Source organism: Monocercomonoides exilis (assembly GCF_001643675.1).
Source record: "Monocercomonoides exilis strain PA203 chromosome Unknown scaffold4-2303458, whole genome shotgun sequence".
In the NCBI taxonomy this organism is placed as follows: Eukaryota; Preaxostyla; order Oxymonadida; family Polymastigidae; genus Monocercomonoides; species Monocercomonoides exilis.
This window is the reverse complement of record NW_027150549.1, coordinates 422,673-435,000: the sequence shown is the minus strand read 5'-3', so window position 1 is coordinate 435,000 and position 12,328 is coordinate 422,673. Positions and strand designations below refer to the sequence as shown.

General features: G+C 39.1%; 5 protein-coding genes across 5 annotated transcripts in view; 4 read left to right on the top strand and 1 right to left on the bottom strand.

The window, feature by feature from the left end:
• MONOS_13383 (putative 5'-3' exoribonuclease 1) overlaps positions 1-2,903 on the top strand; it is a gene marked incomplete at both ends in the record, with an annotated part of 8,586 nt that extends 5,683 nt beyond the window's left edge. The window contains one exon of the mRNA XM_067866078.1: positions 1-2,903. This exon is cut by the window's left edge and continues 1,767 nt beyond it. Coding sequence (XP_067734595.1) covers positions 1-2,903 — 2,903 coding nt within the window.
• Positions 2,904-3,529: 626 nt separating this feature from the next.
• MONOS_13382 (uncharacterized protein) lies at positions 3,530-8,128 on the top strand. The gene is made up of 3 exons (XM_067866077.1): positions 3,530-4,721; positions 4,988-6,462; positions 6,619-8,128. Exons 1-3 carry the CDS (start codon positions 3,560-3,562, stop codon positions 7,987-7,989), a joined length of 4,008 nt encoding a protein of 1,335 aa, XP_067734594.1. The 5' UTR covers positions 3,530-3,559; the 3' UTR covers positions 7,990-8,128.
• An 85-nt stretch (positions 8,129-8,213) lies between these two features.
• On the top strand, positions 8,214-10,058 carry MONOS_13381 ([FeFe]-hydrogenase). Its single transcript, XM_067866076.1, has 2 exons — positions 8,214-8,407; positions 8,475-10,058. The coding sequence occupies exons 1-2, from the start codon at positions 8,242-8,244 to the stop codon at positions 9,842-9,844; spliced, it is 1,536 nt and encodes a 511-aa protein (XP_067734593.1). The 5' UTR covers positions 8,214-8,241; the 3' UTR covers positions 9,845-10,058.
• A 173-nt stretch (positions 10,059-10,231) lies between these two features.
• On the top strand, positions 10,232-10,730 carry MONOS_17011 (uncharacterized protein). The gene is made up of 2 exons (XM_067869891.1): positions 10,232-10,479; positions 10,533-10,730. Exons 1-2 carry the CDS (start codon positions 10,268-10,270, stop codon positions 10,543-10,545), a joined length of 225 nt encoding a protein of 74 aa, XP_067734592.1. The 5' UTR covers positions 10,232-10,267; the 3' UTR covers positions 10,546-10,730.
• MONOS_13380 (A-type flavoprotein) lies at positions 10,696-12,313 on the bottom strand. Its single transcript, XM_067866075.1, has 2 exons — positions 12,049-12,313; positions 10,696-12,001 (listed from the first exon to the last, which is right to left on the bottom strand). The coding sequence occupies exons 1-2, from the start codon at positions 12,288-12,290 to the stop codon at positions 10,855-10,857; spliced, it is 1,389 nt and encodes a 462-aa protein (XP_067734591.1). The 5' UTR covers positions 12,291-12,313; the 3' UTR covers positions 10,696-10,854.
• Between the last annotated feature and the right edge of the window lie 15 nt (positions 12,314-12,328).

Sequence of the window (12,328 nt, the reverse complement as noted above, 5' to 3'; positions counted from 1 at the left end):
CGCTATCTGATGAATGTTTCAATAAACGCTTTTCATTCATTCGGAACCAGCTGATTTCAAAGCGAGGCATTGATGTGGGAAAGACATCGAGTATTTTGTGCTATGTGCACCCTTTGTGCTCGATGAAAAAAGGATGGAGAAAGCGAAGAAGAGCAATGAAGATAGAGGAGATGAAGAGAATGGAGGAGGAAGAAAGAGATGAAAGAGAAATGATAGATGAGCTACAGAAACAAAATAAATACAAAAGCGGGGAGAAATACTTTGATCCAATAGAAACAGATGATGAAGATGAAGACTCTGATGATGATGAAGGTTTGAAATATGAAAAAAAGAAATTTATGTTGAATTACGCAGAAGCCGAAAAATTAGTACAGAGAAGTCGAGCTGATGGAGAAGAGGTGAGCAAAGCAGATTTGGAGAGAGCACAAAGAAGTCTGAAAAAGGGACTGTATGGTTTTAACTCTACAAGATCTGCAACAGACGGAAAGATTGGGATATGTGATGTCTGGAGTCCACAAAAGGGAAATGGAAAAGAAAAATTTAATAGTGAAAGCATGCTCAGCGACATCTATGATTATGATGAAGAAGTGGTTTCTGCCGAGTACAATGTGGGTGATGTAATGTGTGTGCCAATACAGTTAATATCAGCAATCCCTTCGTTTGCTGAAACAGTTAATGCGACGTCAGAACAATTAGCTGAATTGAAACAGCAACTTGTAGCCTTTCAATCATTTCCGACTGAAACCCTGTCTTTGTCTCCAAGCGATGCAATATGCGTTTGTGGAAGCAATCTGAGTGTCCTTTCTGTGTCAAGACGAGATGAATCTGGAGAGCTTGTTCCTCTTTCTGTTTCTTCTATTCCTCATCCACTCGCTCTACTGGCTGCATCCGGATCTGTTTTGAGTGTTTGCAATGCGACAGATAAAGAATTAATGGTTGAAAACAGAGACAATTTGAAAGCAAATGCGGATGATAAAAATAAAGATGTGCTAATAAAGGTTGAGTTTGATGCATTTGAGGAACAAATACCAGGGAAGGAAACAAGTTTGTTTAGCAACATTCCAGTTGCACTTTTGCATTCAGAAATCTTGAGTCAGAGATTGACACGTGATGGTACAAAGCCGACTATTCTTCCTCCTAAATATTCACTATATCCAAATCTTCTTTCTTCTTATTTACCGTCTTCACTTTTGTGGTTTGATACGGATGAAGTTTCAAAGTTGTTGCACGTGTCTCATTTAACTGTTCGTATGTTGACAACGCCTAATTTTTCTTTAACGCTCACAAAGAGAATTTGCTACAGGAAAAGAAATTACGGAGAACGCTGGATAAGTGGCCCATTGATTATCGATACTTATCGCGTTTACAAAGGATGTCTGAATGAGGACCGACTGAAAGGAGAAATTGAAAAGATAATTGACGATGGCAGTGATTTTGGAGACGATTCTGAATCTGCAATTAAAATCTGGAGTAAAGAGCAAAGAATTCGAGGGAACTCGAACATATGGAATCAAAAAGATCAATCAGAGGATGAAGAAACAGATGTAGAAAAAGTTTACAATGTTTCAGACGTGACTTTATCGTTCCCATTCATTGATCTGGCTAATAACAGTCACTATCCAATGTATGCACGCTTCAATCCGTTAAAAGCTTGTGCGGAATATTCGACTTTAACACTACAGCTGCTGCTGGAATACAAAAAGGAATTTCCAAATGTGTTTGATATGTGTGAAACATTCACTTCCATTCCACGTCGCCTGAAGAAGCTTGACGTATCGTCCGTGTTCGGTTTTGAAGATGAAGAGGAGGAAGCAGAAATGTTCAATGATTGGATGGAGGAGAAGATGGAGTTGATATTAAAGCAGCCAGAAGCAAAACCCGGAAAGTTCACAACAATGAGACTAATGAAAATGGGGAAAAATGCAATGGACAGATACGAGAGGGAAAGCGGATGGTCAAAGGATACATTCACTTTTAATGAAGACGAGCAAAGCCCAGCATCTTCCTCAGCTGATAATCACTCAAAAGTCAAAGAACCAAAAACAACTCGCATTCATGTGACATTCTCAATTCATCCTAAATGCCTTATTTCTTCGGTTTTCAGTATAACTAACGATGGAAGCGACACCACTGGCGGGCAGCTGCACATAGGTGATCGTGTTGCGTCAGTTGCTGCAACTGGTCTTGTACCTTTTGGCACGTTGGGTCGAGTAGTTGCCTTTACATGCCCCATTCCCTCCCACTGCGACATATGCCCAATGCATGCGAAGATTCTCCAATCATCTGCCGTTGGAAGAGAAGCAGTTGATTCTGCCAGGCATTCTGCATGTGTTTATAAACACTCTTCGATTCCGTGCGACCATCCATTCCTTGTAGATCCGAATTTGAAAATTTCATTTGCCTCTTCGCATGTTTCAAATCGGACAACTGAGACATTTGCATATCGTCAGTCGAATAATGAGCGATCTGTGACAGTGTGTTGGGAGCGACCGTTTTTGTGTTGTCATCTTGAAGAAGGAGAAGAGGTTGAAGAAGAAAGCTTCTTGGATGATGAAACTTCCAATGAAGAAGAAAAAAACCTTGAAAACGAAAAGAATGAAAAAATATTATGTAAAAGCAACGTTGCGGCTGATGATGTGTTTAGATATGCAACATTTACGAGTCCATTTCGCAAGATTCAAGATATTTTCTTCCCTGAGCAAAAGCTTTGCACTTCATTGGTTAGAAGAGAAGTTCAAAGTTTCAAAGAAATGGCATCAAAAGCCCTAAATAGTGTTGAAGAAGGAGAATGTATATCCTCTCAATTTCTTTCTTTAATTCCATTCAAAAATGAAGAAAAAGGCGAATTTATTAATTCTCTTGCTGATATTCCACCAATTATGAAAAAAGCAGTGGGGATGTAAATTGATTGCCTCTGAAGATCAGATATTTATGTTTTGCTTCCTTTTTTTATTTTAGTGTCTATTCCTTTTCGAAATCATATTTTCGTTCAAATTTTGAGCAAAAAAAATTATTCTTTGTGGGAATACTTGAAAAAAGTTCGCTTATTATTCTATTTTGCTGAATAGATATAATATTCTCAACATTCTTTTAATAAGGTGTTCCCACAAAAAATAATTTTTTGTTCAAAATTCGAGCAAAAAAATCATTTCAAAAAGGATTAGCCATATTTTGCTTAAATTACACTTATTCCAAACTTTTGTCAATTATTATTTTAAAAAAAAAAACATGATATTTTTTATTTTTTTTAATCAATAATCTTTTTCAGAAAAAGTTAAAAATCAATAAAGACTTCTTGAAAGTGAAGCATTGATTAAAAAATGAATAAATGAAAAACAATGAAATTAGTCTTTGTCAAAAAAAAACGATTTCCTAAAATATTACATCCAAATGAAGAGAGGGGAAATGAGATCACAAAAAAAGAAAATTTGCTGAGTTAAGAATTATCAGAAAAAACTAAAATTGAAATTTCAACAATAATTACTATTCTGATAATAAAAATATTTGATTCAAAATTATAAAATGGTTCAGATCAAATTTAAACTCAATTTTTCTTTTAATGCAGAAAAATTCATTGTTAGAATTTGATGAGGATGAGGGAAACAAAAAGCAGAAGGAATCAAGCGATGAAGAAGCATATGAAAGGGCAAACGAAAAAAAAGATGAAAAAATCAATTTTAAAACAGATAAGGTGAAAACAGAAGATGATGTGTTGAGACAAAAAACAGAAAACATAGAACTTGAGGGTTCTCATTTGCTTTCATTGCGACCCACTTCGGCTGAGCTTATGGAAACGGCTAAAAAAGAAAGCGAAGCTGAACTTATTGCTTTTCAAGAAAGAGAGATTGTAAAAATGGGACGTGCTTTAAGAGAGATGGAGATACGACTTGTGGAACTCATTGAAGAAAAGAAGATTGCAATGATGAAAAAAAAGAAAAGGAAAACATTAAAAAGCAGAAATTTAGATAGCGAATCTGGGGATGAAAGAAATTCAATTTCAGACGATTTAAGCCAATCGGAAGATATTGAAAGGTACAGGCATGATGCTAAACATGTGACATTTAGCCCATTTCCTTCCTTTTCACTTTCAAACGATCCATTCTCAACGCAATCACCTTCGCACATTGCATCTGCACCTCTCAGCGGGTCTCCTCCTTATTCACCTTCTGCTTTATCTTCAAAGAATCTCCATTCACGTAAACACAGAAAATCACATTCGGCTGGACATTCTTCGGATTCATCGACTGAATCATCAATACTGCTGGATTCTGACGAAGAAAAGGAAGACAATTTTTCGAATCATTCACTTGACTTCAGTCTGTCATCTCCACCGTCTGCAGATATTATGAGTGCATGGAGACAGAAAGTGTTGAGTCTACTGATTGAAAATAAGGTGCTTGTGAAGAGGGAGAAAGAAGAAAGTGAGCGATTGCAGCAGATGTGCGACAAAGAGAAGGGGGCAAAAGAAGCGCTCGAAAGGGAAGTAGATCTAAAAGAAAAGCAGTTGAAAGGATTGGAAATACAGTTGGAATCGGAGAAGGTAGCAAATAAACTGAATGTTGCGATGATTAAGAAGCTTGAAGCAATGCGTGATGAGGAAATGCGAAAGGCAGATCAAGCCAAGCAGGAGCTTCGAGAAGAGCGGAGAGAAAGAGACGCAGAAAAATTGACTTTGATGAAGAACGAAGCTGTTGCTGCAAGAAAAAGTCTGGTGAAGAAAGGTGTGCTCCATACTTGCTAATGCCAAAAGAGAGACAAGCAAAAAATATGATTTTCATTTGAAATGCAAAGTTTTATAGATCAATTTTGAAAAAGAAAAAATTGTTTTGTTTTTTTTTTCGAAAAGTTTTTTGATTGTGTTCATAAAATTTTTATTCATTTTTTTTGTCACATTCTTTCCTGTCTATTTGCTTGTTTGCTTGAATGAATGAATGAATGAATGAATGAATACACATATGAATTTTCTTTTAATCCGCATTTTTTTCAGGGATCCAAATTAAACCAAAGCCGCTGCTGATGCTATTGAAGTCCTTTATAAATGCGTTCAACACAGACTGTGCCTTTTTCCAGGATGTCACTTCTTCGCTGTGCTCAGAGATGGATTGGCGGATGCAGCGGATGGAAGGGGAAATGCAGCAGATGCAGCGAAATGCTAAAGAGGACAAAGAACAGCTGGAGAAGATGGAGAAGAAACTGAGGGAAAAAGAAGAGGAACTGAAGCAGTTGAGGAATGAGGAGTGGAGAGAAAAAAGCGATTTTTTGGGCAGAAGAATTCAAAAGCACAAAAGAAGAAAAAAGCAGAAACACAGAAATAGAGAAAGCTCGAATAAATCAAATTCACCTTCAGAGCATTCATCATCAGAATCTGACAAAGAAAGTGAGTCTTCTTTTTCCTCTTCTTCATCTTCATCTTCTTCCTCCTTCTCTTCCTCTTCCTCTGCCTCTGCCTCCTCTTCTGCTGTGAATGCCCAGCTTTCTCACTCTTTGTCTCAGAATCTTTCTCCTTTGCCAAGTTCAGAGGATCTTATTCGGCTGGCCACAGAAAGAGACGCAGCAATTGCGATGATGAAGCAGCACGAGGAGCTGTTGAAGACAACGTTGGGTGTGGTTTTTAATGGGAGAAGAGGGGGCGAAGGGGGAAAAGAAGAGGAGAAAGGAAAAGAGGAGTTAAAAGGGAAGGGAAGGGAAGAAGGGAAGCGTAGAAACGGAATTAAAGAAGAAGAAGAAGAAGAAGAAGAATATGACGCAGATGAATACGACAAGAAAGAGAAAGAAAAACAGAGCAAAGAAGAGAAGATGAATAAGAAAAGAGCAGAAGAAGAGAAACAAAGAAGGAGGCTGGAGAAGGAGAAAGAGCAAGCTGTTCTGCAAAAGGCGATTGTGGATGTGGCAAAGCTGAAAGCGCAAGGGAAGAGAGGAAGCGAAGATCCGCATCTGCTTCTGCACCAGCTGCTGGTGGAAGCAGAATCCGACAGAATTGCAGCAGAGAGGGAAAACGAGGCTCTGAAGCAGCAGCAGGCGGTGTCGAAGGCGAATGTGCAGACGGCAAAGAACGACCTGATCAAACTTGGGGAGGATCTGAAGCAGCTGGGGGAGGCGCTGGAGAAAGTACGGCGGGAGAAAGAGGAGATTGAGAGGGAGAAGGAGAAAGAAGAGCGGAAGGCGCAGAGGATGTTGAAGCAGTTTGATGAAGAGCGGGAGGAGTGGGAAAAGAAGAGGCAGAAGGAGGAAGAAAAAAGGAGGAGGAGAGAGAAGAAGGAGAGGGAGCAGCAGATTGAAGAGTGGAAGGATGCGAACTGGGAGGCGGTGGAGGAGAAAGAAAAGGAGATGAGAAGAAGAATGAGCATTCGGGAAGACGAGATGAAGAAGCAGATGAAGGAGAAGCGGGAAGAAATGCAGCGGAAACTGCAGATGGCTGACGAAGAGCAGGAAAGAATAGAGAAAGAAAGAGATTTACTGATTGTTTGCTTATTTATTTATTTATTATTATTATAAATTCTTTGCATCCTTTTTCAATCTTCAATTTATTCATTACTTATTTTTTATTTATTTATTTTGTTTTGTTTTGTTTTGTTTGTCACTCATAAACATCATAAACATCATTAACATCATAAACAGCATCTGATGCAGAGAACATCCAGTGACTCGCCAGCTGCACGGCGCATTCTGTCGATGTCTCCTGAGGTTGCTCGTTTGAGTCCAAAAAGAAGCAGATCAACATCAGCATTGCCTCAGATGCATTCTTCTTCTTCCTTCTCCTCTTCCTCTTCTCCTTCTCCTTCTCCTTCTCCTTCTCCTTCTCCTTCTCCTTCTTCTGCCCTGCCAACAGCCATTTCTCCACTCTCTCCAGACTCAACGCCATATTCATATCGCTCTTTCCCACCAGCCCAGTCAAATCCCATTGACAACCGCCAGCGCTCCTCTTCTGCTGCGTCTTTTCCTTATTTCCATCTTTCAACCGATCTCCCTTCCCCATCTCATCAAAAAGCAGCCAATCCATCTCCAATTCACACAGGCTCCTCTTCATCTCACACGCCCATTGGCTCATCTGACAGCACTTCTGACGATTCATCTGATGAGTCTTCTCTCTCTTCCTCTGAATCTCGCCCACGTCGCACCTCATCCTCCACAAAGCACCACAAACACCACAAACACCACAAACACGTCGTTTTTGACACTTCTGCCCAGACTTCTGTAAGTTCCATCGATCCCACACAAAGCAAAGCACACACAGCCAGCCGTTCATCAGCTTCTCGTTCTTCGCAAAAGCACAAAAGCCCAAGCGAATCGAGAAAACACTCAAAAACACCAGAAAAGACTCAGCATTCATCTCACAGATCATCGTCACTCTCACATCACAGTACAATTTCTCCTCAGTTGCCTTCCACTTCATCATCATCATCATCATCTTCTTCTTCTTCTTCCTCTTCCTCTTCCTCTTCTTCTTCTTCATTATCTTCTTCTTCATCTTCTTCTCATCGCCATTCGCGTTCATCTCGTTCGTCCAGGCGCCATTCACAGAGCAGCTCACGTCATTCTGTCAACCCACATTCCCACCACTCCAATCACTCCCACCACTCACACAGCAGATCTCATTCAAGCCACGCCCTTCTACCCACTTCGCCTAAGACAAATGCCTCTGCCTCAAAACATCGCCATTCAAAACATTTGCACACCTCCCCTGCTCCTCGTCCATCGTCTTCTGCCTCGTCCCATTTTCCTCCCCCTAGTCAATTGCCTGCACAGCCTTTGTCGCTGCTTCCATCTCTCCCGCTTCTGCCTCCTCATCCAGCCACAACAGCTGGCCATCAGCCTCCTCTTTACCCTCAAAGCAGTCAAATACGCACTTCTCACTCAGGAATGCAATCATACGATGGAAACCCCAATCAGATTCCTTTAAGCAGGCCCCCTTCGTATTCTTCAGCTGATCGTCAAAGCTCCTCAACCTTTTTAACTCCAATCCCGTCTACTTCACCTGCAATTCATTGACAATTCAATCCCTAACAATGTTTTATAAATATTAAAAATATTTTTTTCTTTCATTTTTCGTTTACTTTTTATTTTTTTATTTCCACAGCAATTTCCGAAAGGAATGATCCTAACTATATCATTTCCAAAGACATAAAAACATTATATTTTGGAATAGAATTTTTAAAAAAATTATGAATTTTTGAACCTTAGATAGTATAAATGACAATACGAATCAAGGTTTTGATCACTCGAGAATAATAAAAATCTAAAATGCAGATTGGAACAAAAGGTGAGGCAACAATGATGTACAGAGATTTGATGACCCGCGTGTGCAGAGGCATCATGGATGGAACATTAGAGAGTACTATTGACGATTTGCCGAAACAGATTTTCAAGGATGGACAAGAACCAAAATATTTCGATACTCTCGAAAAAGGTTTGAAAAATTGCTTTCTATTTATTTTTCTTAATATTTAACCTCATTTTTTTGAAATTCCTGACAGAACGTGAGGTTTGCCACCGCCAGCTTCAGTCGATCATTGGAGAGAAGATCAATCCAGCTGATCCTCCAACAAAGCCTCTTTCACAAAGTTTGAAGGAAACCCTTTCCCGCAAGAAGGAGGACTACGTTCCAGGAGCAGTGATCATTCCTGAAGCTTGCAAGAGATGCGGACCTTCAAAGGTTATGGTGACCGATGCATGCGAAGGATGCGTTGCTCGCCCTTGCATGACTAACTGCCCAAAGAAGGCAATTAGCAGAGTTGATGGAAAGGCAGTGATCGATCAATCAAAGTGCATTGCCTGTGGAATGTGCGTGAAAGTTTGCCCATATGGTGCAATCATTAAGAAAAGAGTTCCTTGCATGGATGATTGCCCAGTTGATGCAATTTCAAAGGACAGCGAAAACAGAAGCGTTATTGATCCAGCTAAATGCATCCATTGCGGAAGATGCACTGTTCGTTGCCCATTCGGAGCTGCAATCATGCCTTCAGAAGTTGTTGATGTTGTTAGTCGCATCAAACAAGGAAAGAAGGTTATTGCTATGCTTGCACCAGCTGTTTTGGGACAATTTAATGGAACTCCAGCACAGATCAATCAAGCTTGCTTGAAATCAGGATTCTCTGAGATGGTTGAAGTTGCTCTTGGAGCCGATACAACCTCTTTTACTGAAACAAAAGAATTCTTGGAAGAAGTCGCACCTGGAAAGCAACGCTTGTTAGCAACTTCTTGCTGCCCAGCTTGGGTGAGATGCGCACAGGTTCATATCCCAGGAATCGCTCCATTTGTATCACACACTCAATCTCCAATGGTTTACACTGGTGATCTCTGCAAAAAGAGAGATCCTGAATGTGTGACTGTGTTTGTTGGTCCATGCACAGCAAAGAGAACTGAAGCTCTTATGAAAGAAAACACAGATTTTGTTCTTACAGCCGAAGAACTTTCCTGCATCTTTGCTGCCAATGATGCTGATGTTATGAAAATGCCAAAGGAGGATCCAAAGAAAACAAGAGCATCATCTGCCGAAGCATCATATTATTGCGCATCTCAGGGAGTGACACAAGCTGTCGTTCAAGCTGTTCCAAAAGCTGCTGATGCCATCAAAAAGGAAGGACACGAAATTGATGAGAAAGCGGCTGAATTGAAACCAGTGTTCGTTTCCCCACTGGACAAAGCTTCTTTCAAGAAGATTAAGGGATGGGGAGCAAAGCCCGATTCCACCCCTGGAAATCTGATTGAGGTCATGTGCTGCGACGGAGGTTGCATTGCTGGTCCAGGAAATATTGCAGCTCCTCTTGTTGGAATTGGTCGCGTTAAAAGGCTTCTTCCAGAAAGACCAAAGTTCAACGATATTGAAGATGTTCTTTCATTGTAAGAGGAAAGATTTCTTGTTTTTCTTTTTTGTTTTTGGGAGGAACAAATTTGATACTTTCTGAAAATTTTTCTTATTCAAGAAAATTATTAATTTTAGAGCTTAAGTACTACAATTTTTTGTTACTGTATATTTTATAGCGTATTTATATAACTCAGCAATTCATTACTATTATTTGGTCAATATTCAAACAGTCAGCAATTTAACTTTGGTCAATGCTTATTTCTTTCTTGATTGTGTGAGCATATTTTGTGAAAACAAAGAAATTTTCCTTGTTTTTTGTCCAAGTTTGTTATTTGACCTGTTAGATATTTATGATTATAACGAACAAGAAAATAATTCAGATAATAACTATTTCCAGCATCAATTCAACTGATCATAACAACCATCATCGAAGATACTTGCATCGTTTTTTCTGTTTTAAAGATGGCAAAAGCATCATGTGCTTATGTTTCTGCATTTATATTAGGGATACTTGGACTGCTTTCTGTGTTAGCAGCAATTGTTGCTATTGCTGGTTTTAATATCAACATCGATGCGAATAATTGGCTGAATGTTCTTTTTGGAATCCCAACAAGTCCTGCATTTTCTGCCGGGTGTATATTTTTAGCTACAAGTGTATTGTTGATAACAATAGGGTTTGAGACTTTTTTTTCTGTTTAATTTGATATTCATCATTTTTATCAAAAAGAGATGCAAAATGAACAGAAGAGAAAGACGAAACTTGTTTGGAATTTTAAAGTGATGCAATGTCACATTTTTCATTCATAAAGCGTTAACATTTCAATTGTTTAGGATGATTTGTTTTTAAGTTGTTTTTATTTCAAAAAAAAAAGTTTCATTTGACGAAGAAATGATGAATGTAGAACAAACTTTATTGAAATTGGGTGATTGAATAAAATAAAAATATTAATAAAAAAAAACCCGCTATATTAAAGGTTGAAAACTATTACATTATAAATTCAGAAAATAAAATACAGTTAATATTAAAAGGATCGTTTTTCAATTTTAATCTACTCAAGTGCAAGGCATCCTCCTGGCAATCCGATTTCCATTGCTGCCTTGAAGGCAAGAACTCCTGCCTCTTTCGCTTTTTCTTCGGTAGCAGCATCCATTTCATTGATGCAGCTAATAAGCGGGCAAAGTGGCTTCCACTTCATTTCCTCAACAACAATCTTTTCCAGCTCTTTCATTGCAAGTTGGGTCCATCCATATGCTCCAAACAAAACGACTTTCTTTTCTTTCCACTTGTAACTGCGAATTGTATGAAGCATTTTCATCAGATTCGGCAAAATTGCATTGTTGAATGTAGCTGAGCCAATGAGCACAACAGGCGCATCCAAAATCTCACCAACAATATCCAAAACCGTGTTTCTACGTGCGCACATGAACTCGACAACCACAGGAGCTGGAGCTGCGGTTCCTGATGGAGTTGCGGAAGAAGAAGCAATTTTCATTGCCTCTTCTGCTGCACATCGTTCGATTGAAGCACGCATTGTGCGAGCAATCTTTCCAACTGTATCGTAAATTGATTCGTACAAGATAACAACTTTACGGCAAGGCACTTGTTCCGCCCATCTTCTGTAAAGACGCACGGATCTTTCGATCGTGCTTTTCTTAAGCAAGCACACACCATGTGCCGGAAGAATTCCATCAATTCCACTTGAATCAAATCCGGATTTCCATTCGCAACCAGCTGTTGTCTCAGTTGCTTTTCCGGTAGATGCCTTCTCAATATCTTTCACCATTTTCAAAGTTGGATTCACAACTTGGCTGAACACTTGTGCATAATAAACTTTCATTTGTACGAGGAGATCATCTTCGCCAAGATCAGAATCAGTGTTCAGGTTATTTCCAATGTGCTGTCCAAATGCATCTGAAGTGAAAAGAAGCTTCCTTTCAGCCATGTATGCAAATGTTGAATCATTCCAATGAAGCAAAGGCGTTTCAATAAGTTGCAATGAATACTCTCCAGTGGATATTTTCTCATTATTTGCAACCACATGGATTTTCCAATCTTTTGATTCTGGATACCAACGAAGAAGATTTTGTTTAACCATTTTTCCGCAAACGATTTCCGCATCTGGGCAAAGGGAGTGCAATGTACGTAAACTTCCATTGTGATCCGGCTCTGTGTGAAGAACATAAATGATTTGGATCCTGAAAATATTGATCAAATGTTTACAAAGGAAAATGTCATTGCATACTGCTTCAAAATCTCATCATCTCCTGTATCCCCTTGTTTTCCATGAAGGCATGCTTTGATGTTATCAATAAATTGATGTGCAAAATTCTCTTTTACTGTATCGATAAGTGTAATTTTTGTATCTTTGATCAAAAAGCTGTTATAAGATGTTCCACGTCCAATTTCATGCACATGGAATTCTCTTTCCAATGCATCAACTACACCAACATTGTAAATGCCAGATACAATCTCTCTATAAGTCATGGTCTTTTCTGAAACTTTGACAAGAAAGGATCAAATTA